Source organism: Cetorhinus maximus, chromosome 16 (assembly GCF_964194155.1).
Source record: "Cetorhinus maximus chromosome 16, sCetMax3.hap1.1, whole genome shotgun sequence".
Taxonomy (NCBI): domain Eukaryota; kingdom Metazoa; phylum Chordata; class Chondrichthyes; order Lamniformes; family Cetorhinidae; genus Cetorhinus; species Cetorhinus maximus.
In genome coordinates this window covers 96,167,074-96,191,407 of record NC_135894.1, presented here as the reverse complement: position 1 = coordinate 96,191,407, position 24,334 = coordinate 96,167,074, and the positions used below count along the sequence as shown (strand labels likewise).

Genomic DNA, 24,334 nt, shown 5'->3' with positions numbered 1-24,334 from the left:
TTTAAATCGGAATATCGGATGGTTCCCGGTGCAGGGTAATTTCCTGTCAGAAGTTTAAACTTCCTGGGAAATTCCTGTGCAGTTCTTGCATGGGGGACATTTGGGGGGATATGACCCTCCAGGTAAGGGAATTTATGGGCCATTGATTCAATTGCAGTCTAATGTACTCTCTTGTATTTTTTTGTTACATCTTTGAAGATGAGCATCTTGTAGGGTTTGTAGATAAAAGCATCCAGTTATCATCACCCCAATTTGAATGTTTACTTGGACTTCATACCCCACAGGCCACATGCAGTCTCATCCAGTGACTGCATCCAATTCTGTTTAATATCCTATGGATTCTGTGAAGTTTCTCCCTGCCCTATAAAAATGAAAAAAAAAAGAATGCAAAATCCTCAGATTGCCTTTTGCATCATGACAATAATAAATCCTTCCCTCTTCCACCTCCAATCTTCTCCTTCGACAACTGAGCTGACTAAGATCAGATAAGTTTGAACAGATTGTGGATTAAACCAAGAACTTTCCAGACCTGATGGCTTAATACCATGCTGCACCAAGTGGCACAAGAACAAATTAACATTGCATCCATGTAACAACTTCAATGTGGGACAGTATCCTAAATTCCACATCCCAACTAACCATTAAACATTGAGGAGGCTCATGAATACAACTCCGAATTCTTCTCCGCCAATCACAGCATTTAAGAAAATGTTAAACGATTTGAAGACAAATAATAAAAGATACAAAGGAATTAAGGTTGCAGTAAAATTGCTTGGGGAAGACGGTAGCGTAGTGCAATGCCACTAGACTAGTAATCCAGAGGCCCAGGCTAATGCTCTGCGGACAGAGGGTTCAAACCCCACCATGGCAGCTGGTGGAATTTAAATTCAATTAATAAAATCGGGAATTGAAAGCTTGTCTCCGTAATGGTGACCATGGCAACTATCATCCATTGTCATAAAAACACACCTGGTTCACTAATACCCTTTAGGGAAGGAAATTTGCCATCCTTACCTGTTCTCGCCTACATGTGGCTCCAGACCCACATCAATGTGGTTGACTCTTGACTGCCCACTGAAATGACCTAGCTAGCCACTCAGTTCAAGAGTGACTAGAGATGGACAACAAATGCTGGTCTTGCCAGCGATGCCCACATCCCATGAACGAATTTTTAAAAACAGAGCTACAACTGCTAAGGATAAAGCTTGTGCGGCCTTATATCCTAAAATTTTACAGATTCCATCATGTGGAAAAATTAATTGCTGAGACTTTCAACTGATTTTCATCATCTTGATTCCATCATGAATACTTGAAGGGAAAAATTTGCAGTGCTATGGGGAAAAGACAGAGGAATGAGACTGATTAGAGGAAACTCTTTCAAAGAGTTGGCACCTGGAATAATGGGCTGAGTGGCCATGCTGAGCGTTGTATCATTCTATGATTCTATAATCTGCAAAGGAATCTGCAATAGGATTTTGAATTTGGATAAAGACGGTAAACCCAGTAATTTGAAAAGCATTTGGGTCTGAGGAGGCATCCAAATCATCCTTGGCAGACTGGCATTAATGATCAATCGTCTCCGGTGAGCAAAGACTTTGGGTGAGGAAACACAGCCTGCTCATTCTGGGAGTGGGAACATCTCCTGATAGAGAGGTGAGCCGGCACGATCAACTGGCCACTCTGTGAATCCTACAGGGTCAATAAACCTTGGACAACAGTTTGCACGATTGTGTACATTCAACCATGTTGACAGCACTAACACCATCTGCAGGTTCCACAATAAAATAATTCAAAGTACAATTAATCGCCCACTATGGTTGACTGACAGTTCCGGGTAGAAAAGAAACCCAAACTGTGCATGACTTCTTTAAAACTTATATTAAATAAAGGGGAATTGAAACTGGTTTATTGTTTCTGATTGGCTTAATTAGGGGACAAAAGAAATTTTTAAAAACGCAAAATGTGATGCTATTACTTTAAGGCCATTTGCTGAAGAATAAAATATGTGGAATAAGATGTGTGGAGAGATCTTCATTAGGATGTAGGAGGAGGCCTTTCAGCCCCTCAAATCTGCTCTACTACTCAATTCGATCATGGTTTACCTGGATCTTAATTTCATTTACTCACCCTTGGTTCTGTAACCCTTAATGCCATTGACTAACAGAAATCTATCAATCTCAGTTTTGTAATTTTCCATTTTCCCCCAGCCTCAATAGTTTCTTGAGGGAGACAGTTCCAGATTTCCACTATCCTTCCTCCTCACATCAACACTAAATGGCCTAAGTCTAGTATTAAGCTGATGCCTCCTGTTCTGGACTCTCCCACCACAGGAAATAGTTTCCCTCGATCTACTCCCTGAACTCCTTTAATCATTTTAAACACTTCAATGAGATCGTCCCTTAATTTTTTATATTTAAATGAACACAAACCCAGTCTATATAGCCTACCCTCATAATTTAACACTTTTATCCCAGCATCATTCAGCTGGATTCATACCACACACATTCCAAGGTCAATATATTCTTCTTGTGGTGTGGTGTCCAGAACTGAATGCAGTACTCCTGAGGTCTCTACTGTGTAACTTAACTTACAGCTGCCTTGAGTTCAATTAGTTATTTAAATTATTCTTTGTGCCTTTCCATCAGTTTTAGTGGTTTTTAGATTTGGATCCCTTATCTCTGTCTGATCATCCACAGCTCCTAGCTTCTCACCATTTAGAAAATATTCTGGTCCATATTTCATAGGTCCATATGACCTCCCACTAATCTGCCATAGATTCCTCACTCACTTAATTCTATCAATGACCATTTACAACTTTCTGTTCCCAGCTATACTATCTACTGTGCCATTTAACTTAAGTCTCAACAGCAAACTTAGATGGACAGCTCTTTGTTTCTTCATCGTGTGGGGCTCACACCTTTCAGTTTGAGTTCATAGTCATTGGGCAAAATTTTGGAAGCCCACGTAGGGGATAGGCCTGAAATTTCTTGCCACCAGCTGGGGTGCCAATTTGATGGAAGGGTCCCATCTCTGGGCCATTTTTAAGGAGGCTGAGACAGGGAACAAGATGTCTATCTGCCACAAGTGATGGGTAGCCAATTGAGGCTATTAAGGGGCCTATTAAGGACCCTCTCCCGCACCAACTAGGCAAGCGTGGCGGTGGCAGACGGGTGGCTGGGGTGGGGTATGGGGGCAGCAAGATGTGGTGGCCACTGTCTCATTTCCTATTTAAGCACCCCCCCCAATGTAGCCAGCTTATAAATGCCCCAGGCCCTCCTGTTGAAGGTTTTCCCCCTTCACAAAGAGGGTCTGGCAGCTGTGGCCAGTTGTATTCTCCACCTTGAGACACATTCTTTAACTGCATTGGCAAGCTACAGCTTTCTCACCGCTGGAGGGCTTCTTATTGGCCGTCCAGTGTCAGGCCCACTCAATACCTTTAATTGGACATTGAGCACACCCTCTGGTAATTAATTAGCTATTCCAACAAATATTGCATTGGGCATGACACACCCACATCATGCAGGGTTGGGACCCGGGAACGATCCTGTCCTCGGTGTCCTGGCTCTAAAACAAAAATAATGACTATTATCTCTCTCCTCTGTTTCCTACCTCTTAGTCAATTTTCTATCTAAGCCAAAAGGTTGCCTCCATTTCCAGCACTCTCAGTTTTGTTAGCTGTCTCATACGTGGAACCTTGTTGAATATCTTCTGGAAATCCATGTAAATAACATCCATAGGCATTCCCTTATGTATCATCTTAATTACCTACTCAAAAGAAAAAAGTCAACTACGTTTGTCAAACATGGCTTAACCTTCACAAATCCAAGCTGACGCTCTCTGAGCAGCTCTTATTTGTTCAGATGCTCAGTCACTCTTTGCCAAATATAGATTCTAGTAACTTGCCCACAACTGACATGGGTATAATTTTTGAGATTATCTCTCTTATCCTTACTGGTAGGTGCTCCGCTTAAAGAGAAACTTGTAGCTTCCTAGGATCAGAAAGAGATAAGAGTCATCCTTGTATTATTATCTTGTGTGGCTGGTGGAAGTGCCTTTTTGAGGCCCGATGAGACTTTTTGGTAAAAATTACACGGTCAGGAGTAAAATGATAATGCTTTTTTAAAACACGTAAAGCTGTCGCAATGGACGCTGACCTACCTTAACATGTCTTTGTTTGTTTTATTTTGTTCAAACATTAAAATCTGGTAAAGCAATGGAAAGGGAGAGTTGTGGTTGTGTTAGAAGAGCTGAGCAATTAAACATGATTAGGCTGCTGGAGCTTCCTACCCTCGGAAAAAGGTAGACATTTTAGTTAATGAGAGGGAAAATATAGTTGCTTTTTCGGGAGGAATAGGTGACTTATTTGGACAAATGGTTACCAAAACTCTCCACCAATCGGGGGTTTTGCCTCACCTCCTGTCTGGATTTGTAGAAAACTAATTGATAAAGATTCATTACTATTAATCAACAACTCCATTATCCACCCGGATGGTAGATGGTGAATTAAATGGACCTTGGTCTTATCTCATCCAGCCATTCCCATGCTCCCAAGCCCAAAACACTACCTCTAGATACGTCAGGTGACAGGTTCAAAGTTGTGGTGTTTAGAGGAGATGCTAAGAAGTATTTATTTTGACGCAAGGTGATTAAGCAATTGAAATAGTTTGTTGGGAAGGTTGGGACACAGGGCTAATTCATGGCCAGCTGTGATAAGGGAGTATAGCTGGGATCCTGAAAGGATTAGTAACCCCTCGGGTATTCTTCATCAGGATATATTTTATGATCCAAGGACTATCTGAGTGGAGCTACAGACCAGAGTAGCAAGATGCAGATTAATTAACATAGGAATGTTCAGAACAAAACAATCGCTGCATCACATTGAGTCAGTACTGCTGAATCCCTGCTGAGTTAATACAGCTCCCTTGCACTGCTAGAATCAGTAACCCTTGCTAACATTATTCAGCTCAGCAAGATGCCCGGGGCACTGTCAAATTTAGTAAATCCCAACCTTATTTTACAATTTATGCTCAATCCTTGCAGCTACCCTCCCCCCTCGCACTTTCTGGCGAATTAACCCCTTCCTCACATTGTTTGACACCCCCCACTTCTTCGCACAAGACCCCCATGCCTTACATTACCCATCTTAATACTCCTCCCAAAGAAGAAATGATGAGAATGGTTCCAGGGATGATGAACCTCATTTAGGTGAGTAAATTGGATGAGCTGGGGCTGGGCTCCTTGAAGAAGAAAAGATTTGATAGAGGGGTTCAAAATCATGAGGGGTCTAGACACAGTAGATAGGGATAAACCATTGCCATTGCCAGAATGGTTGAGAGCCAGCAGACATTTATTTAAGGTGATTTTTTTATTCATTCACGGGATGTGGGCATCACTGGCTAGGCCAGCATTTATTGCCCATCCTTAATTGCCCTTGTTTAGAAGGCATTTAAGAGTCAACCACATCACTGTGGGTCCGGAGTCACATGTAGGCCAGACCAGGTAAGGACAGCAGATATCCTTTTCTAAAGGGTATTAGTGAACCAGATGGGTTTTTACAACAGTTGACAATGGTTTCATGGTCATCATTAGACTTTTAATTCCAGATTTTTTTTTATTGAATTCAAATTCCACCATCTGCCATGGCAGGATTCAAACTCAGCTCCCCAGAGTATTACCCTTGGTCTCTGGGTTACTTGTCCAGCGATAATACCACTATGCCATCGCCTCCCCATTGGCTAAAGAAGCAAAGGTGGCATGAAGAAAATCTTCTTTATGCAGTGAGTGGTTAAGATTTGGAATGCACTACCTGGAAGTGTGGTGAAGGCAAATTCAATCAAGGCTTTATAAAGGTAATTGGAAAATTATCTGAAGAGAAAATGCTTGCAGGGCTATTGGGCAAAAGACAGGGAGTGGGGCTAGGTGAGTTGCTCTTGCAGAGAGCTGGCATGGACATGATGGGTTGAATAGCCTCCTTCTGTGCTGTAACTATTCTATGATTCTATATTATCCAGCTTACTATTCCCTTCCTTACATTTTCTCTCTTTGCACCCTTCCCACATACTACCCAACTTAGCAACCCTTTACAGATATTGCCTATTTCAATACCCCTCACTTACATGGTCTAGCTTAGAAACCACTTCTTTACTCTGTGCACTTCCCTCATACTCTCCAGTTATAGCACCCATTTCTTCACACTGCCCAGCTCAATGATCCCTCTCTTGGGTGGGTCCACTAGCCCTTCCTTTATATTGCCTAGGTCAGCAAACCCTCCTTCAAGGTGTCAGGCCAATAACTCTTGGAAGACTGAATCTCTTCTTAAATTGGATTTAATGGGAAGCTTCCACTTCAAAAAGGGATCCTGATGTAGAGGATTCTTGTCCGAAAAAAATGGATCTGGTGAAGGCACGCCACCTCTTCGAAAGGTTGCCCCAATAAAGAGACTTTAAAATGGATTACAATAGTCTTTGAAGTTCCAGTGGCAATCTAATTTCAGGCAGTTGTAGCAATTTGCTGGAGATTGGGACAACTCATGGACGTGTTTTGCCAAATGACCTGTTACACTGCTGTACAGTCTATGCAATTCATTAAAGCAGCTTCAAGCTTTAGTTATTCCAATTCATTATCTCAGGTCATATGTTGGCAGTGATGGAGGAGTGGTAAGTAAACCAGGGTGTCTATAGGGCTTGAGCCACACAGACAATTCAACAAAAGACAGTGAGCACCAGCATTATGCACTTCCCTAGCTCTAAGATAACAGCCAGGTAAAGCCAATGGCACAGACAAATGTAAAATGAGCGATCAATGGTTGTGGTGATGGCTTGAGTCCGCTTCCTTCTTTGGTGATGTTGAAATGTTGATTCACCGAGAGATAGAACAGAGGGATGGGTGATGGGGATTGAGGTGGGGGGGTAGGAAGGGGAGGGTGGATAGTGAAATGGATGGCATTCACAAAGGTGGGAAAAGCCAGGAAGGGGTGAAAAAGAAAAAAAGAATGAATATAAATTAATCATTTTTCAAGGCACGTTGACAGTCACACAAACAAAAAATTCAACAGACAACAGAGTGAAGAACGTCAAGAAAACAAGGGCCAAGGGCCTAGAGACTGCTGTTGGCGTTACAAGAAGGGTGGGCACTTAAGAAATCATGTTCCCCTGTTTACTGGTTCAGCAAAGGTGATATCCCACTTAAAATAAATGGGTGGCTCCCTACAGCAAAATAGCAGCCAGAGGAAATAGGTGCAAACAAACTTACTGTTCATCACCATTTTCAACAGTAATCTCGTAAGTTAATTTGAGAAATTTTTCATTAAGATCCCAACAGAGTAAAATATTTATTGATAAACATCAGCAATTGACAGTCTTCCTCTGGCTACCACATGTCAGTGATATCAAATCTAATAAGATTTAGCACTATTTCTTTTGGAGATCCTGCACTGGAAATAGCGAACCTAGGAACTGTTGACTCTGCGATGTTGTAATAGTGCAGCACTCAGAGTAAATTTGTCTACACAATGAGAGCAAGCTGTTTTGTAACCAATTGTGCTCAGTGCCATATTGAGCTGGCCAACACAAACAACTTATGCTTTGTGAAACGTGAACAATTACACTGTACTATTCCCTTAAAAAGGGCTTTGTGATAAGTACCAACAAAATTTACATTGTTTCCATGTGATGCTATAATGATCAAAATGGGGAATGGATTTGCTAATTTTTGTTCTCTACTGTTCATAAAAGCTATCCAAATGCTTTTTCAAGCATATTTTGACTTGGAGCCAGGAGATAACCCTGCCATTCAGGGAACTTAAATAGGCAATAAACAAAACACACTGGCAGTAACTGCTGATAGTGCCTTCCTCCTCATGACCTATGTATACAAACCTAATTGATCCATTAATGGAGAAAGGGAAACAGAGAGAACGATCCACAAACTGTGGGAACTAGAATTGTTGTAAAAGGGCCGCCTGGTCAATATTAATACCCTCTAGTTAAAAACATTGCATTAAATATCCTGGAGCACAGGTGAATATGAGGCTTCATACACTGATGAATATCAATTGTTCTGCTTGATGAAAATATCTTGAATATGAAAACATTCAATGAATATTCACCTTAAGCTTTGGGTGTCCAAGCTGTTGTCTTCATGAATCACATTGATGTCTCAATGGAGACTTGAGCCCACATAAGTTTAAACTTATATTGCCATTGATTTGCACGTGTTCAAAGTTGACGTTACTTCTATGTACTCTTACGCACGATTGATTCACTAATGAGACAACAGTGCTAAAAAGCTTGCTCTTGGTCAGACTCTCCCTGGAATACTGTACGCAGTTCTGGACACCACAGGGTAGGAAGGATATACTGGCCTTGGAGGGGGTACAGTGCAGATTTAGTTAATTGACACTGGGGATTAAAATGTTAAATTATCAAGACAGAAGGCATCAATTTGGCTTGTATTCCTTTGAGGTTGGTTAGGCAGTTAAATGTTGAACTAATTGAAGTTAAAAGCTTTTGATATGGTACATTGGGCATACAGAGGGCAATAGTGAGGCCACACCTGGAGCACTGTGTGTAGTTTTGTCCTCCTTACCAAAGGGAGGACATACTTGCCCGACAGGCAGTGCAACAAATGTTCACCAGGCTGGTTTTTGGGATGAGGAGGCTGTTCTATGAGGTGAGATTGTGTAGAATTTGGAATATAGAACAGTGGGATAGAAAATTCTTAAGGAGCTTGACATGGTAACAGCTGAGAAAATGTTTCCTCTTGCTGGGGAATCTAAAACACAGGGTCAAAGCCTCAGGATAAAGGGTTAACTATTTAGTATTAAGATGAGGAGGAATTTCTTCAGATGGTTGTGAATCTTTGAAATTCTCTATCTGAGAGGCGTATGGATGGTCAGTAATTGAATATATTCAAGACACAGGTTGATGGATTTTTTGGTACTAAGGGAATTAAGGGATATGGGGAGAGGGTAGGAAGGTGGAGTTGGGGCAGATCAGCCATGATCTTATTGAATGGCAGAGCAAGCTCAAAGGGCCAAGTGGCCTATTCCAGCTCCTATTTCATGTGTCCTTATACAGAGAATCTATTTCCTTTGGTGCGAGTGCCCGTAAGAAAGGGTGATAATATTTTAATTCGTGCTGCCCCATTCATGAGTGAAATCAGGAAACACTTTTCACACAAAAGGTAGCAGAAATGCAGAATTCTCTACCCTAAGAGGCTATAGCTGCTGAGTCAATAGAGATTTTCAAGAATGAGATGGATAGGCTTCTATTAGGAAAGGTTAGTAAGGAATATGGAGCAAGGATGGGTAAATAAATGTTGAGTTACAGATCATCCATGATCTTAATAAATGGCAGAACAGACTTAAGGGGCTACTCCCATTCCTATGGTGCCTGTGGGGCAGACAGTGGCACAGTAGTAATATCACTGAACTAGTAATCCAGAAACCCAGGCTAATGCTCTGAGGACATGGGTTCGAGTCCCACCAAGGCAGCAAGTGCAATTTTAATATCTGGAACATAAAGCTAGTCTCAGTAATGGTGACTGTGAAGCTATCATTGAATGTTGTTAAAAGCCCATCTGGCTTCAGAGAAGGAAACCTGCCATCTTTACCTGGTGTGGTCTGGCCTACATGTGACTCCAGGCCCACAGCAATGCGGTTGACTAATAACTGCCCTCTGAAATGGGCCTAGCAAGCCTCTCAGTTTCATGGGTAATTTGGGCTGGGCAATAAATGCTGACTTTGCCAGCTCTGCCCACATCCCATGAAACAATACATTTAAAAAAAAACAGTCCTTTCTGCACCTTGAGGCCTGCAAGATTCCAAAACGGGATAAACCAACAAGTAAAAAATATAAACATAAATAGAAATAAAGTTACTTGAACTTTGAACAAAGGATTGCTTGAACTCAGGGGAACCAATGATTCATGAGATGCAAATTGGACATCCTTGGGCTAGTGCATAAATTAGGAAGAACACAATCTTCCATATTAATTGTCTACTCTATCATCTCATTAAATTTTTTGCTAGGTTACTTCTGATGGCTTTACCTGCGGTAATGGGTTCCCCAGTAATTTTGCTTTAAACAAAAGGACAAACAATACTGGAACAATTGCTAACATTGACAGTGTCCCAATCAGATATGTGATGGCCTTTTCAGTTCCCTCTACTCTATCCCAAGAATGGGGCCATTGTCAGGCGACCACCACAATCATTTGTATTATACAATGGTCCTTGTGAATTAAAGAACTCTCAGGTTTCAGGACAGGGTAGTGTTGTGATTATAGTTTGGATGTGGGGTTGGAGGCAGGAGGGGCTGGAAAATGTGGGAAGATGCGTTGTGACGGCTCTCCGATGCACTCTTGCTACCACAGGATTTTCCCAGGGATGGACTGGGAACTGGGACAGCTACCCATTCCGAGGAGGCAGGCAGCCAATTAAAGCTGGAATTTAGGGCCCATTTTGCACTGGAGCCAGTATTTTTACTGACACCGGAGTGGCCACCCCACCATGTACGGGGGGGGGCCACCAGCTTAATTGAGGCAGTCCCCTGGTGGTCGGCTGGGGGAGGTGGTGAATTGAGCTAGAGGCTCCATGCCCCAGTGATGGGTCTGCTTCATTGAAAGGCCACAGCCCTGTCCATGAATAGTCCTCTTGGGATGGGTGGGTGGAGTTTCCTCTCCAACCTGATGGCCTTACTGGGTTTGGGCTTCTTTAATTTATAATTTAATTTATCATTTCTAGCAGGCAGCTCAGAGCGCCTCCATGTTAAGGCACCCTCATGCTCGCCTGCCTGCCTCTGTAGTGCCCACCTCTCCCATTGGGAGCCCTACAGGCTCTCTGATTGGGTTAGCAGCATTAGGGGCCCACCTACTGCCCTTATTAGGATGGCGAGCGTGGGGGCGGCAAATTAAGAAGTCGCCCCCTGGAACACGCTGACAAGAAGGGTGGGCTCGGGCCCCCATATGATCCTGATGGAAAGTCCTATGTTACTATAAGTCTAACCCAGAGGCTTCGCCCAATGATCCTGGGGAATATGATTTCAAATTCTACCACGCCAAGTTAAGAAGCTGAATTTAAAAAATCCAGAGACAAAAAAAAACTGCTGTCAGTAAAAAAAATTAACCTAAAAGCTCAACTTGGTCACTTCCCTACAGGGAAGGAAACCTGCCATCCTTGCCAATCTGGTTTATATGTGATATCAGTACCATGTGTGTTTGAATATTTATTGTCCTGTGAAGCGGAGTATCACCAACCAGGGATTAAGCATAAATACTGTCCTTGCCAATGATGGCCACAGAGAATGAATTGAGAAAACTTCACAAAAGAAGAGGATAATGGTACAATGGTCACAGAGCATTCCCTGTTATACTACTGTTCCATTTTTCACATCACCATCAATGAGACAGTCACATTAGAGCCAATTGGAACACAATTATGAAAATATGAACATAAGAAATAGGTTTAGCAGGAGGTCATATAGCCCCTTGAGCCTGCTTGCCACTCAATAAGATCATGGCTGACCTTTGACCATTTTTCCCATATTGCTGCAGCCCAAATACTTATCAATCTCAGCCTTAAATATACTCAACAACTGAGCATTCACAGCCCAATGTGGTAGAAGATTCACCACCCTCTAAGTGAAGAAATTTCTCTTCAGCTCAGTCCTAGATGGCTGACTACCAATCCTGACACTATGACCCCAAGGTTCTAAACTCTACAGTCAGGGAAAAAGAACCTCTTACCACTGCCCTGTCAGCCCTCTTGGAATTTGATGCGTTTCAATGAGATCACCCCTCATTTTTCTAAACTCCAGTGAATATAGGCCCAATATGGGGAATTTTGTTTTGTACATTAGTTGTGCTATCTTAGGGGCTGTGGTTGCTCACACTTACATTGAATAGGACTCTTACAGCCAGTACATTAGGATGAATTTTATTCCATTAGCTTTAGCCTGGATTGAACAGCAGATCCCAGAGCCAATTTTGCTTCAATATTGAACTTCCTGCAGCAGATGGGCAATAAATACCGACCTTGCCAGGTTCGCCCACACCCCACAAACAAATAAAACGAAGGCAGGACACAACACATTCCTTCTTCAATGTACTGCATCTCAAAATGGTAGAAAAGCTGGAGAACTGGAGATGGTATCAGAGTGGAATGTCACTGGGCTAGTAACCCAGAGGCCCAGGTTAATGTACTGGGAACAGGGGTTCAAATCTTACTATGGCAGTTGGTGGAATTTAAAAAGAATTCAATTCATAAATCTGGAATATAAAGCCAGTCTCAGCAATGGTAACCATGAAACCAGTGTCAATTGTCACAAAAACCCATCTGGTTCACTAATGCCCCTTTAGGGAAGGAAACCTGCCATCCTTACCTGGTCTGGCCTACGTGTGACTCCAGACCCACAGCAATGCGGATTGACTCTTACCTGCTCTCTGAAATGTGGACCAGCAAGCCATTCACCTCTAGGGCAATTAGAGCTGGACAACAAATGCTGGCCTTGCCAGTGATGCCCACATCCCATGAAACAATACAATTTTAAAAAAACTTGGGTTATTCAAACTTGAAAGACGATGGTTTGGGTTTTATACTCCTCTGTCAGTTTTGAAGGTGGGAAGTGCTGTAAAATCCAGTGGGGAGCCTTATCTGCCACCTACCCACCCCACCCCGACCTGAAACTTTGAAGGGTCGGGGGTGGTGTCACACAATCGTTTTAGCTGCGTTGGGGGTGGAGGGAGTTGCCTGTGATGCTCTGTAGAATCTAGCCTGATGGCTTAAAAAGGAGCTTATAAAGGTGTTTAGGATGTTGCACAGTATGGAAAAGTCAAACCTTGGACTGACGTCAGGGACACCTTCAGAGAATGAATAATCAACATGCAAGATGGACAGATCTTAGATGAGTGCATAAAACAGGCCATTTGGCCCAATTGGTCTACACTGGTGTTTATGTTCCACTCAAGCCTCCTCCCCCCCCTCAACCTCATCTAACTCTTATCAACATATCCTTCTATTCATTTCTCCCTCATGCGTTTATCTAGTTTCCCCTTGAATGCATTTATTCTGGTCACCCACTGCTCTTTGTGGTAGTGAGTTCCATATTCGCACCATTCTTTGGACAAAGAAATTTCTTATGGATTCTGTCTTGGATTTATTAGTGACTATCTTATGCAGATGGAGTATAATGTGGGAAAATGTGAACTTGTTCACTTTGGCAGGAAGAATAGAAAAGCGGTATAGCATTTAAATGGAGAGAGATTGCAGAACTCATTAAAAAAGCAAACCAATTACTAGTGTTCATTTCCTGGAGGATAGAACTGAAAAACAGAGAAGTTATATTCAACTTGTATGAACCTTGGTGGGACCAAACTGTGAACAGTTCTGGTCTCCATGTTAAATAAAGGATATAAAGGCATGGGGAAATTACGAAGAGAAGAACGCATGAATTAGGAGCAAGAGTACGCTACTCGGCCCTTCGAGTCTGCTCTGCCATTTTTGAAGATCTTGACTGATCTAATTGCAACTGCACCTCGATTTTCCTGTCTACCCTCATACTCTTTGGGTGGAATTTTCCGTGCCTGTTGGCGTCAGGCGTCATGATGGGCATGAGGGACAATATGGCGGGAAGGCCAAAAATTGGTTTCACACCGTCGTGAAACACGTGTGCAATTGTTCGCTCCGCCCATCAATGGCGGGCCGCGTTTCCCACTGCCAATTGTTGGGTGCTTCACTTTAATACATCTGCATATCATTATAAGCCCGGCTCAACGGAATCATCCCCCATGACAAATTTACCGCCCACGTTAGCCGGAAACCATGCCGGTGCAAAACATGTCTCGAGAAGTGCGACGTGCCGAAGGCAGGATTTACCGTCAGGGCCTCGATCACGTTGCTGACATCCATGGGACAGAAGGTGTTGGAGCTAGACAGCAACGGGACCCTGGAGGGTGGATTCTCATGGATATGGCTCTGCTGCGAAGATGCTCACGGAAGGTGGAAAATCACCATTGAGGGTCTGCTTCAGGGCGTCAATGTCTTAGCCGTGGCCTGCTATGGGTGATCATCGAGGGGGTGGAAAGTAAGGTCCAGCTGTGAGCGGGAGAGGAGCGAGGTGGGGGGGCGGGGTGGGGGGAGAGGGAAGTCTATGTTTGACTGGGAGGAGAAGGTGTACCAGAGTTGTGGGGGGGTGGGTGCTGGCGGTGAGGAAACAAATAGAAACAAAGCTGCCAGGGGGGCTGAGGTTGGTGAGGGGGTGGGGAGGGAGTACAGGGGAAGGAGCGGGTAATGGGTGAGAATACGGAAGTTGGGGAGTTAAGTGTAAACGGGGAGGAAGGTTTAAGGAAGGTTTGAGTTCGGAGGGGTGAAGGAGTCTGGAGGGGGGAAGGAGTCCAGGGGGAGGGAGGAGTTCCAAGGGGGCAGGAGTCCGGGGTGGGGAAGGGATTCCTGGGGTGGGGGGGGGAGAAGGAGTTCCAAGGGGGGAAGGAGTCTGGAGGGGGGACGGAGTTCCGATGGGGGAAGGAGTCCGGAGGGGGGACGGAGTTCCGAGGGGGGACGGAGTTCCGAGGGGGGACGGAGTTCCGAGTGGGGACGGAGTTCCGAGGGGGGGAAGGAGTTCTGAGGGGGGAAGGAGTTCCGAGGGGGGAAGGAGTTCCGAGGGGGGAAGGAGTTCCGAGGGGGGAAGGAGTCCTGGGTGGGGGGGGGGTGGGGGAAAGAATCCAGAGGGGGGAAGGAATCCAGAGGGCAGAAGGAGTATGGGGGGAGGGGAATGTCCAGGTGAACGTGCAATGGAGGGGTCTGTGGAGTCAAGGACTGCCTCCTGGGAGTGAAATGAAGGTGGGTGTGGTGGGAGGGAATGGCAAGAATGAGAGAGGGCAGAATGAGCTGGCAGGGTGGGAGGGTGAGGGTGCGATGGTATCAGTAGAAGTGGAATCACAGCGAGGGTGATTGGTGGGGTCTCAGTGGCAGGCACGGATCCTGGGGGTGGGAAGGCAGAGGTCAGGAAGCTTAACGTGGATGGGAGTGGGATTTTCGGGAAGGTCAGAATTGTGCATGTTCACCAGGATATCCCCGAAAGAAAAGAGTTGTGGCTGGTAGGTGATAGTGAGGAGGTAGTGCCATCGGGTGGACAGTGATGGGGGAAAGGACATGTGTGACTGGGGATGGGGAATGGGTATGGGGGAGCTAAAGAAGAACATTACATGCACCATGCTTGTAAATCCGAAAGTGAAAGGAGAGTGGTGGTGGGCGGGAAGAGGTGCTGCATGGGAGTGTGCTCAGTGGGTGGGCAGAGATGCTCAGGTGGACAACTGAAAGAAATTCCCAGCAGGCAGCATTGAAAATGCTCAGGACATTGAGATGCGTGTGATGGATGAAGACTTCGCATGTGGGAGAGTGCTTACACGAGGCTCCGAAAAGCCCTGACACATGCACACTTCTCCCCTCCAAAGTCACTTGTGAGCCGGCTGTGTGCAGCTGAACTGTTAGTGGAGGAAGAGGTACTATTGCCAAGTTTGCAGATGACGCAAAAATAGGTGGGAAGGCAAGTGGTGAAGATGGCACAAGGAGTCCACGGAAGGATATAGACAGGTTAAATGAGTGGGCATAAACTTGGCAGATGGAATATAATGTGGGACAATGGGAGGTTATGCACTTTGGCAGGGAGAATAGAGGAGCTGAATATTATTTAAATGGAGAAAGACTGCAGGAGGATGCAGCATAGGGGATTTGGAAGTCCTTGCGCAGGAATCCCAAAAAGCTAGCATACATGTTCAACAGGTAATTGGGAAGGCAAATGGGATGTTGGGCCTTTATTTGGACTGGACCTCACTGGGTGGCCACCTCAGAACACATAAAATAGAAGCAGAAGTAGGCCATTCGGCCCCTCGGGCCAGCTCCACCATTCAATAAGATCGTGGCTAACCTGTGTTTCGAGTTCCACATTCCCATCTACCAGCAATAACCTTTGATTCCCTTGCCTTACAAGAATCTATCTACCTCCCCCTTAAATATTCAGTGACCCCCGATTCCACTGCCTTCTGATGCAGAGTTCCAAAGTCACACCACCCTCAGAGAAAAAGAGTTCTCCTCACCTCTGTCCTATTATGTTAAAACAGTGCCCTCTGGTCCTGGACTCAACCACAAGGGGAAAAATCCTTTCTACGTCCACCTTGTCAAGACCATTCAAGATCTTATATACTTCAATCAAATCACCCCTCACTCTTCTAAACTCCAGTGGAAGCCCAGCTACTCCAACTTTTCCTCATAAGACAGCCCACTCATTCCAGGTATCAACCTAGTAAACCTCCTCTGAACTGCTTCCAATGCATTTACATCCTTCCTTAAATAAGGAGATCAAAACTGCACACAGTATCCGAAATGTGGTCTCACCAATGCGCTGTATAACTGAAGCATAACATCCTTACTTTTAGGTTCAATTCCTCTCATAATAAAGGATAGCATTTCACCTCCTCTCACTGGCTGTATTTCGGCCACTGCAGTGGGCCAGTCAGTGGTAAACGCGACTTTAGTTCGCCCCTAAACCCCCGAACTGGCCTTCTCAACCCTGGCTTGGTCGGGGGGGAACCATGCCAAAAAACTGGCATGTGGCGGATGGTGGGTAATTTTAGGCCTGCCAGCCTCTGGTACTTCCCCCATTGGGCTCTGAAAATCCTTCCGTGAGTTCAAATCCCACCATGACAGTTGGAGGATTTAAATTCAGTTAATTAAATAACTATAGAATAAATGTCAGTAATGTTGCCACTAATGTCCTTTAGGGAAGGAAATGTGCTATCCTTACTTGGTCTGGCCTACATGTTACTCCAGACCCACAGCAACGTGGTTGACTCTCAACTGTTGCCTGAAATGGTTTAGCAAGCCTCTCAGGTAGACCATACAACTACAACAAAATGTAATAAGCACCACACAAACTGTAGCGGTTCAAGAAGGCAGCTCACCAGTACCTTCCAGAGGGACAGGCAATAAACGTTGGCCCTGCCAGAAATGTCCATGACCCATGAATGAATCTTTTTTTTTAAAAAAGCAAACATTTCACATTCTGATATTAGCATTGCAGAGGAAGAAACACTGGAATTATGAAAGAAAAAGTTAGATGGGTGAGGATAGTGTAGGCTCTTCTTGGATGGACGGGGCCAATGACCTTCTTCATCGCTAAGAGTTGCGTTATCCTGTGACATCTCATCATTGGGTGAATTTGTAGACTGAATTATGTTACCATCGAGAGTGGTGACTAGCTACATTTTCCTTTGGGAGGAGAAGGATAGGAAAGCGGCAATCAGCCACAGGACACTCTTGTTCCCTTTCTAGCTGTCTGATGAGCACCTGCGACAGTGATCTGAGAGGACGTCTCCATTCTGCCCTCTTGGTTGGTAAAGATGCAGAGCCTGGGGACCAAGTTGAAGAGGGAAATTCCTGCCAACAAATTCTGAATGACCCGGGGGTTCTTTCTGAAAATTTAACTCAGAATCAATCTTTCATATCCAACAGCTTTGGTACAACAGTTCCTTTTATTGATCTGCATGATCTTGAGTCTTTATTGCCAGAATGTAGAATACTGTGGCAACATAATTCGAGGTCAGTGTTATTCTGACAGCATTTCATGTTACAAAATATATTTTAATGGTATGAAAAGGTACAACGTTCTTTATCTCAAAAGATATCAGGTCAATCACTGCAAATAAATGGATCTGTAGCTGAGACTAAAGGTTTCTTTTTTTACTGTACCTTGGTAGGTTGTCAGAAAACACTCCATTCTATTGATATAAGTAATCATGTAATGTTTTTCAGTGAAGATAATTCAGTTGTACAGTGCTTTCATGCTTATGGTTTATACAGTGATAGAATTGAGTCTTTGTCCTACTGGGTATATCAAAAAGCCATTCTTAGTCATGTGCCTGTAAATGAATTAGACTATACAATAGGTACCACAAGCAGCCCGTCTGTACAGGAGGGGAGGAAGAGAGGAAGAGCAATCATAATAGGGGATTCTATAGTCAGGGGAACAGATAGGCACTACTGTGGCCATCAAAGTGACTCCAGGATGGTGTGTTGCCTCCCTGGTGCCAGGGTCTGGGATGTCACTGAACAGCTGAAGGGCACCCTGAAGAGGGAGGGTGATAAGGCAGAGGTCATGGTACATGTTGGTACCAATGACATAGGTAGAAAGAGGGGTGAGGTCTTGCATCAAGAATTCAGGGAGTTGGGCAGTAGACTAAAAAGCAAGACGTCTCAGGTTGTAATCTCTGGATTATTCCCAGTGCCACGTGCTAGCGAGCTCAGAAATAGGAAAATAGCGCAGATGAATATGTGGCTTAACAGTTGGTGCAGGAGGGAGGGTTTTAGATTCCTGGATCACTGGGACCGTTTCTGGGGAAGGTGGGACCTGTACAAGCGGGACGGTCTACATCTGAACCAGAGTGGGACTAACATCCTTGCGGGCGGGTTTGCTAGTGCTGTTGGGAGGAGTTTAAACTAATTTGGCAGGGGGAGAGGACACAGAATGTTAGCAGAATAGGGACACATCATAATACAATAAACAATCAAGTCAGAGGGAGTACAGCTGCATTAAGTTTCAAGGGAGTAAGGCAAGGCTGGATGGCCTCTACTTTAATGCCAGGAATATTACAGGTAAAACGGATGAATTAAGGGTAAGGATTGACATGTGGTATTGTGATATAGCAGCCATCACTGAGACGTTGTTGAGGGAGGGGCAGGATTGGCTGCTCAACATTCCGGGATATAGGATCTTCAGGCGAGGTAGGGAAGGGGGTAAAAGAGGAGGAGGTATTGCATTATTAGTTAAGGAGTCAGTTACTGCAGTAAGGAGAGATGATATTTGGAGGGGGCATCGAATGTGCCTTTGTGGGTAGAGCTTAGGAATTAAAAAGGGGCAGCCACATTGTTAGGTGTTTATTATAGACCCCCAGATAGTCAGCGGGAAATTGAGGAGCAAATATGTGCCCAATTTGCGGAGGTGTGTTAAAACAATAGCAATAGGGTAATTATATTCGGTGACTTCAACTTTCCCAACATTAATTGGGATAGACATAGTGTTAAGGGCTTGGATCGAGTGGATTTCTTGAAATGTGTACAGGAGAACTTTTTCGGTCAATATGTAGAGGGTCCAACAAGGGACGGTGCAGTGCTGGACCTAATTCTGGGGAATGAAGCTGGACAGGTGGCTGAGGTGGTGGTGGGGGAGCATTTTAGTGATAGCGACCACTACATGATACAATTTAAGTTTGTTATGGACAAAGAAATAGACAAGTTGCAAAAAAATGTTTTGGATTGGGGGAAAGCGGATTTTTGTAAAATAAGGCCAAGGTAGACTGGGAACAGCTACTTGTGGGGAAATCTACAGAGGAGCAGTGGGGGACATTCAAAAAGGAAATGGGGAGGGTACAAGCTCAACATGTTCCCTCTAGGGTGATAGGAAGGAGTAACAAGCCCAGAGAACCATGGATGACCAGAGATATTCAGGATTCAATGAGAAGGAAAAGAGAGGCTTTTAGCAGGTACAAGGGGAGCAAATCAGCAGAGGCATTAGTGGAGTACAGAAAATGCAGGGTGGAGCTTAAGAAAGCAATTAGGAGAGCAAAGAGGGGATATGAGAAAGCTCTGGCTGATAAAAGTAGGGAAAATCCCAAGATATTCTATAAGTATATCAATGGGAGGAGGATAACCAGGGAAAGAGTAGGGCCCATTAGGGACCAAGGGGGCAAGGGAGCCAGAGGACATCGGTAGAGTGTTGAACGAATACTTCACATCCGTCTTCACCCAAGAGAATGAGGATGAAGATATGGAACTCGGGGAGAGAGACTGCGAGGTTCTTGAGCAAATTGATATAGGGAGGGACAAGGTATTGGAGGTGTTGGCAGGCTTAAAAGTGGACAGATGATTTGTGTCCCAGACTGCTGAGGGAGGCAAGGGAGGAGATCGCAGGAGCTCTGACCCAAATTTTTAATTCCTCTCTGGCCACAGGGAGTTGACAGAGGACTGGAGAACAGCTAATGTGGTTCCGCTATTTAAGAAGGGTTGTAGAGATAAGCCAGGGAACTACAGGCCAGTGAGTCTCACGTCAGTGGTAGGGAAACTATTGGAGAAAATTTTGAAGGAGAGAATCTACCTCCAATTGGAGGGGCAAGGTTTGATCAGGGATAGTCAGCATGGCTTTGCCAGAGGGGGGTCAAGCCTAACAAATTTGATTGTATTTTTTGAGGAGGTGACCACGTGTGTAGATGAGGGTAGTGCAGTTGATGTAGTTTATATGGATTTCAGCAAAGCCTTTGACAAGGTCCCACATGGGAGACTTATAAAGAAGGCAAATGCATATGGGATACATGGTAATTTGATGAGGTGGATTCAAAATTGGCTTAGTTGTAGGAGAGAGAGGGTGATGACAGAAGAATGCTTTAGTGACTGAAAGCCAGTGTCCAGTGGCGTATCACAAGGATCTGTGCTGGTCCCCTATTGTCTGTCATTTATATAAACAACATAGGTGACTACATGGGGGGTAGGATTAGTAAGTTTGCGGATGACACAAAGATTGGCCAGGTGGTTAATAGTGAGGCTGAGTGTCTTGGGCTACAGGAAGATATAGATGGGATGGTCAAATGGGCAGATAAGTGGCAGACGGAATTTAACCCTGAAAAGTGTGAGGTGATACACTTTGGAAGGAGTAATTTGACAAGGCAGTATTCGATGAATGGCATGACACTAAGAAGTTCTGAGGAACAAAGGGACCTTGGCATGTGTGTCCATAGATCTCTGAAGGCGGAGGGGAATGTTAGTGGGATGGTGAAAAAGGCACATGGGACACTTGCCTTTATCAATCGAGGCATAGATTACAAAAGTAGGGAGGTCATGTTGGAGTTGTATAGAACCTTGGTGAGGCCACAGCTGGAGTACTGTGTGCAGCTCTGGTCGCCACATTATAGGAAGGATGTGATTGCACTGGTGGGGGTGCAGAGGAGATTCACCAGGATGTTGTCTGGGATGAAACATTTAAGTTATGAAGAGAGATTGGATAGATTTGGGTTGTTTTCGTTGGAGCAGAGAAGACTGAGGGGCAACCTGATCGAGGTGTACAAGATTATGAGGGACATGGACAGGGTGGATAGGGAGCAGCTGTTCCGCTTAGTTGATGGGTCAGTCATGATGGGACATAAGTTCAAGGTGAGGGGCAGGAGGTTTAGGAGGGATGTGAGGAAAAGCTTTTTTACCCAGAGGGTGTTGACGGTCTGGAATGCGCTGCCTGGGAGGATGGTGTAGGCGGGTTGCCTCACATCCTTTAAAAAGTACCTGCATGTCATAACATTCAAGGCTATGGGCCATGTGCTGGTAAATGGGGTTAGGTAGGTAAGTCGGGTGTTTCTCACGTGTCGGTGCAGACTCGATGGGCCGAAGGGCCTCTTCTGCTCTGTGTGATTCTGTGATTTATATAACCAGGTTCATTTGTAAGAAAACATTCTGCTTAAAATGAAGGAAGTTAAATAATATTTGTGCCTCCGTTTTTGTACTTGGCAGTCATATGTTCGGAGATATGGCAGAAAAAGAGTTAAAATGCATTTTGAAAGAATAGCAGGGGTTGAACAGAGAATCTCAGACTTTTACCTTCCCTATTGACATGCAAAATTCAGCCCTCAAGGCAAGATAAGCACCTGCCTGCTTATCTTGTCCAGTATGAAAGAGTGCATACATGGCACTGCACGAGACTTAATAAGCTGCATCACGGTGACCTCGATCAGGAAGGTAAGATGCATGGAAAAGTGGAGCAAAATAACACTCTAAAGTCATCTTTTTTTTTTATTCGTTTGTGGGTGTTGCTGGTTAGGCCAGCATTTATTGCCCATCCCTAATTGCCCTTGTTCAGAGGGCATTTTTTTTTTTAAGAGTCAACCACATTTCTGTGGGTCTGGAGTCACATGTGACAACAGCAGATTTCCTTCTCTAGAAGGCATTAGGGAGCCAGATGGGTTATTAGACTTTTAATTCCAGACATTTTTATTGAATTAAAATTCCACCAACTAATATGGTGGGATTTAAACCCAGATCATTACCCTGGGTCTCTGGATTACCAGTCCAGTGACAAATCCACTATGTCACCACCTCCCTCGATCTAATCCCTCCCCATCATCTAACACGTCATTCAATGGTATAGCCTTATCCTTTGAGTCCTAGAGTAATTATGGCACAGAGGGAGGCCTTTTGATCCATCGAATCAATGTCCTCTATATAGAATGATTCAACCTGTCCCATTACCCCACACTATCCCTGCACCCCTGAAAGGTTATTTCCCTCAAGAGCCTATCCATTTTCCTTTCAAAATCATTGATCCTCTCCACTTCCACCACCCTCCTAGGCAGCAAGTTCCAAGTCGTTATCACTCATTGGTTAAAAAACATTCTTCCTCACATTCCCCCTGATTCTCTTAACCGAAACCTTAAATCTATGTCCACTCATCTTTGTACAATCAGCTAATGGGAACAGCCTTAATTTGTTTACTTTACCTGAACTTACCATAACTTGTACCCCTCTACGAAATCTCTCGTTAATCTCTTTACCTGCAAACATAAGAATTAGGACCAGGAGCAGGAACAGGCCACTCAGACCCACGAGGCTGCTCCGCCATTCATTAATATCACAGCTGATCTGAACGTAACCTCAACTCCACATTCCCACTTACCCCTAATAACCTTTTAACCCCCATGCTTATCAAGAATCTATCTACTTCTGCCTTAAAAATATTCAAAGCCTCTGCTTCCATTGCCTTTTGTGGAAGAGAGTTCAAAAGACTCATGACCCTCTGAGGGAAAACAATTCTAGACCCCTTATTTTTAAACAGTGATGCCCTAGTTCTAGATTCTTCCACAGGTAGAACAACTCCAGCTTCCCCAACATCGCCTTGTATCTAAATGGTTTTGCATATATATTATATCTCTATGCGCACATTGAGAAAGGTAGGTGCAAGCCTTATAAGGACATCTGATTAGTGATCTGTAGCTCAGAAAGGTATAAAAAGGTGGTGAATCCTAATAAGACTTTGGATTCAAAGTGGGGAAGTTTGAGTTCAAGCGCTGATTAGTCAATGGACCTCATTTTGCCAACTAACCTACTTTGATATTTTAGCTGTAAGCACATTGCCTTACTTGGAAGGTCAAACTTCGAATAAGTGAAGTTTTTCTTGCTTGCATGCATTTTGTCTTATCAGGTTGAATAAACCCCTAATATATTGTCAGCTACAATTGGGAAAGTGAAGCAGGGGAAGTCTCAGTATAAGGAAGAGAGTGGGCAGTAGAATTAGTTTATTTAGATTTCCCAAAGGAATGAGTTATGGACAAGTGAAGCTGGGCAAGAGCCAGTGAAATAGGAAGAAGGCAGGGAGGTAAAATTCATTTGTTTCGATTCTCTGGAGGACTGGGAACAATTCTGGTCACTATCTTACGAAAAAGATATTAGAGAGGGGGCAGCAAGGACATTTAAATTGATAACTTGTCTAAGGCCCTTGCATTATGAGCTATGGCTAGGGGAATCTGGGGGTGTATTCACTAGAGAAGGCTGAGAACTGATCTTGCATTAGGGGCCCTAAAGCTAAGGTACACACAAGATAAGCATCAGTAAGTTTAGCATGGGCCTGGGTTATTGCCACAAGTTGTGGAGAAGATGCCAGCAGAGGCCCGAATCCAGAAGCCCTTCCTCTGAACACGGAACCTACCGTTTCCGCGAGGCCGGGACCAGGCCCAAGCCGTGATTCTCACATGCGCGTTTCATGGAGGCAATTCCCCATTGAAATCAGCAGCTGCCTCCACTTGTGTGATTTTTGGTTTTAGAGGTGCCTGAAAACCCAATGGGTGCAGATTAAATCTGGTAGGACCAGGTCTGAACTTTGTGGGTTTGTTTGGGTAGCCAGGGTGTGCTTCTGGAGAGATAAGGTGCCCCATTGGATATGGTCCCAGTACACCTTTGAGGGAGGTAAGGTGCCCTTGGGATTCCTAAAATTAGGCATGAATGTGTGTAAAAAAAATGCATAAACTCATTAGAACTGTGAAACTTATTGGAACTGTCAAAACCAACTGTCAAAAGTATCAAGATAAACTATCAAGCTGTCAAGGCATTTAAAACTCCTGCCCTTTAACTCTTTGAAAAAAAAACTGTCTGGAGTGTTTTTAAAAAAAATGAATGCTTGCTATTTATGTCTGTTGACATAATCCTTAGGGTTACCATTACTACATTAGTGCTGGGTGACTGATTTCACAATCACCCATTTTCACAATAGGGTATCTGTCATTTCAAGTTTGATCAACAGCTCTAAGTGGG

At 44.2% G+C, this 24,334-nt stretch overlaps 1 protein-coding gene across 2 annotated transcripts in view; it reads right to left on the bottom strand.

The window, feature by feature from the left end:
• Positions 1-24,334, bottom strand: part of ncam2a (neural cell adhesion molecule 2a) — a 1,392,794-nt gene that overhangs the window by 61,013 nt on the left and 1,307,447 nt on the right. The window contains exon 16 of one of the 2 annotated variants that reach the window (XM_078560369.1): positions 6,319-6,834. The exons of the other annotated variant lie outside the window; for it this stretch is intronic. Coding sequence (XP_078416495.1) covers positions 6,746-6,834 — 89 coding nt within the window. The 3' untranslated portion in view covers positions 6,319-6,745. Of the gene's footprint in view, positions 1-6,318; positions 6,835-24,334 lie in introns of those variants that run through there. 2 annotated transcript variants of the gene reach the window in all.